This window comes from Rhea americana, unplaced genomic scaffold, assembly GCF_003343005.1.
Source record: "Rhea americana isolate MKP2758 unplaced genomic scaffold, rheAme1 scaffold_808, whole genome shotgun sequence".
Classification (NCBI taxonomy): Eukaryota; Metazoa; Chordata; class Aves; order Rheiformes; family Rheidae; genus Rhea; species Rhea americana.
Genome location: NW_028186988.1, coordinates 12,515 through 15,658, shown reverse-complemented (window position 1 = coordinate 15,658; position 3,144 = coordinate 12,515). Strand labels below are relative to the sequence as shown.

The 3,144-nt window shown below is 70.0% G+C and overlaps 1 protein-coding gene across 1 annotated transcript in view; it reads right to left on the bottom strand.

The window, feature by feature from the left end:
* Window positions 1-3,144, bottom strand: part of NCKAP1L (NCK associated protein 1 like) — a gene marked incomplete at its 5' end in the record, with an annotated part of 17,999 nt that overhangs the window by 2,506 nt on the left and 12,349 nt on the right. The window contains 6 exons of the mRNA XM_085322969.1: window positions 14-107; window positions 1,097-1,177; window positions 1,282-1,364; window positions 1,464-1,557; window positions 2,485-2,582; window positions 2,994-3,124. Coding sequence (XP_085179095.1) covers window positions 14-107; window positions 1,097-1,177; window positions 1,282-1,364; window positions 1,464-1,557; window positions 2,485-2,582; window positions 2,994-3,124 — 581 coding nt within the window. The remainder of the gene's footprint in view (window positions 1-13; window positions 108-1,096; window positions 1,178-1,281; window positions 1,365-1,463; window positions 1,558-2,484; window positions 2,583-2,993; window positions 3,125-3,144) is intronic.

Sequence of the window (3,144 nt, the reverse complement as noted above, 5' to 3'; positions counted from 1 at the left end):
CCCCCGCCAGTACCAGTCTTGCTGCCAGCGAGGACGTTCACCAGCGCGGGGTCGATCTCGCACGGGATCCCCGCGGCCGAGGCCAGCTCGAAGATGCTCAGGGTGACCTGGGAGGACGGGGACGCACCAGGCTCAGGGCTGGGGGCCCCGGGGTGCCAGGGCATGGGGTGCCAAGGGCCAGGTTCCCCCCCCTCTCCCCGGGCCCGGAGAGCAGCGGGGCTTGGGGGTCACTGTAGGGGCTGGGTGCACTCGGAGGGACAAAGAAGCTGCCTGGGACACAGCAGAGCTGGGCGCAGCGTGCACGTGCATGGGGACCCCGGGGTGCTGCCGTGCACAGAGAACCTGGGGTGCTGCCATGCACAGGGACCCCAGGGTGCTGCTGTGCATGGGGGGGATCCCAGGGTGCAGCTGTGCACAGGGAGCTCAGGGTGCAGCCATGCACAGGGACTCCAGGGTGCACCCATGAACAGAGACCCCAGGGTGCTGCGTGCACGGGGACCCCAGAGTGCAGCGAGGCACAGGGGGACCCCAGGGTGCACGTGTGCACAGGGGGACCTCAGGGTGCAGCTGTGCACAGGGACCCCAGGGTGCAGCCAGGCACAGGGGGACATCAGGGCACACGTGTGCACAGGGGGACCCCAGGGTGCAGTTGTGCATGGGGACCCCAGCGCACACGTGTGCACAGGGGGACCCCAGGGTGCAGCTGTGCACAGGGACCCCAGGGTGCAGTTGTGCATGGGGACCCCAGCGCACACGTGTTCACAGGGGGACCCCAGGGTGCAGCGAGGCACAGGCGGACCCCAGGGTGCACGTGTGCACAGGGGGACCTCAGGGTGCAGCTGTGCACAGGGACCCCAGGGTGCAGTTGTGCATGGGGACCCCAGCGCACACGTGTGCACAGGGGGACCCCAGGCTGCAGCGAGGCACCGGGGGACCCCAGGGTGCCACATCAATGGTGGCCTCCCACGTTCCGGTGCCCGCAGGGCCACCCGGGGCGGCACAGCAGGCCAGGAGCTGCGTGCGCGCGCGCGAGCCCGGCGGCACCCAGGGCCACCCAACGTCACCCAGCGCCACGCGGCGCCCCGACCGGGCCCACCCGGATATCAGTGTCCGGGTTGACGACGTCCGTCAGGCACTCGATGGGACCCGCCAGGAAGGGGCAGCGGTGGGAGAAGACCTGCGGGGAGAAGGCGCGAGGCCGGTGAGGGGCGCGGGGGTGGGCGGCGGTGGTGCCGGCGGGCGCGCCCCCCACCCCACCCCACCCCACCCCGCGGCGCCCACCTCTCGCAGGCCCTGCTGCGCCATGGCGCGGAAGCTCAGGATCTCGCCGACGATGGTCAGGCGCTTGAGCACGCTGTCGGCGCCTGCGGGAGCGGAAGGCTCAGCACCGTTTTGTGCACCCACCCCCACCCCCGCCGCCACCTGCGCACACGCGTGTGCCCCCTCCCCGGTGCCACGCTCACAGGTGAGCCGGGGCAGCAGAGCAGCCATCTGCTCGGGCTTGGAGGAGTTGGCGCGCAGCTGCACCAGCGTGTCCATGTTCTCGTTGACCAACTTCTGCAGGGCACGAGATTTGGGGGGGGGGGGACCGGTGGCACCGGGGGACGCGGCACCCCGAGCTGGGCTCCAGCATCCAGCCAGGCCGGGCACCCGCGAGTCCTGGTGCCCCCCACCCCGCCCTGCACCCACTGCAAGGTCGAGGGGCAGGCGAGGGGTTGGGATGGTCCCCGCCGTGTCCCCACCTGCCACGGCTCCAGCACCCGGCAGCTTGTGCTTGGGTGCAGCGCCTAGACCCAGCACCCAGCTCCAGCACCAGGCCCTGGCGCCCACCTCCAGCGCCCAACTCCAGACCCTGACCCCAGCGCTCAGCTCTAGCATCCACCCCCATCACCCAAGCTCCAGCACTGGACCCCAGCACCCAGCTCCAGTGCCCAACTCCAGCACGCAGACCCAGCATCAGACCCCAGCACCCAGCTCCAGCAYCAGGCTCCAGCACCAGATCCCAGTACCCAGCTCCAGCACCTACCTCTAGCCCCCAGCTCCAGCACCTGACCCCAGCACCCAGCTCCAGCACTCAGCTCCAGCACCCAGGTCCAGTGCCCAGTTTCTGCACCAAGCCCTTGATCCCACCACCAGCACCCAGACACAGCACCCACTTCTAGCACCAGACCCCAGCACCCACCTCCAGCACCAAGCCCTGCTGCCCACCTCCTGCACCCACCTCTAGCCCCCAGCTCCAGCACCTGACCCAGCACTCAGCTCCAGCACCCACCTTCAGCACCAACCCTCAGCACCGGGTTCCAGCACCCAGCTCCAGCACCCTACTCCAGCACCCAGGCCCAGCAACCAGCTCCAGCACCAGACCCCAGCACCTGCCTCCAGCACCCAGCTCCAGCACCAAGCCCTGGTGCCCACCTCCAGCACCCACCCTCAGCACCTGGCCCCAGCACCTACCCCCACATCCCGGCTCCGTGCCAGCCCTACCTTCAGCTCCCCGACCTGGGAGCCCACGTGCCACATGAGGTTGTCGCTCAGGAACTTCATGCCGTATGGACCGAGGAGCTCGGCCAGCGCCCGCATCTCTGCAAGACGGCGACGTCGGGGGGGGACGCACCAGGGCATCCCCACTGCGTCCCCACTGTGTCCCCGTGATGTCCCCGCAATGTCCCAGCTGCATTCCCATGACGTCCCCACTGCACCCCCGTGACGTCCCTGCTGCATCCCCACTGCATCCCCATGACGTTCCCACTGCATCCCCATGATGCCCCCACAATGTTCCCACTGCATCCCCATGACGTCCCCGCGATGTCCCCACTGCAYCCCTGCTGCATCCCCATGACGTCCCCATGATGTCCCCACAAAGTCCCCGCTGCATCCCCACCACATCCCTGCGATGTCCCCGCTGTGTCCCCACTGCATCCCTGCAGCATCCCCCTGACACCCGTCCCCACGGCGTCCCTGCGTTGCCCCCCGGCGCGCTCCCCGGCCCTCACCAGAGACGTCGGAGAACTCGGCGGCGCTGAAGGGCGGCTCGCCCTCGCGCGGCACCGTGGCGAAGGCCTGCAGGGCGGGTGCCAGGACGATGGCCCCCATGCTGGCCTGCCGCAGCAGCGCCTCCAGGTACCTGCGGGCACATCGCGCAGC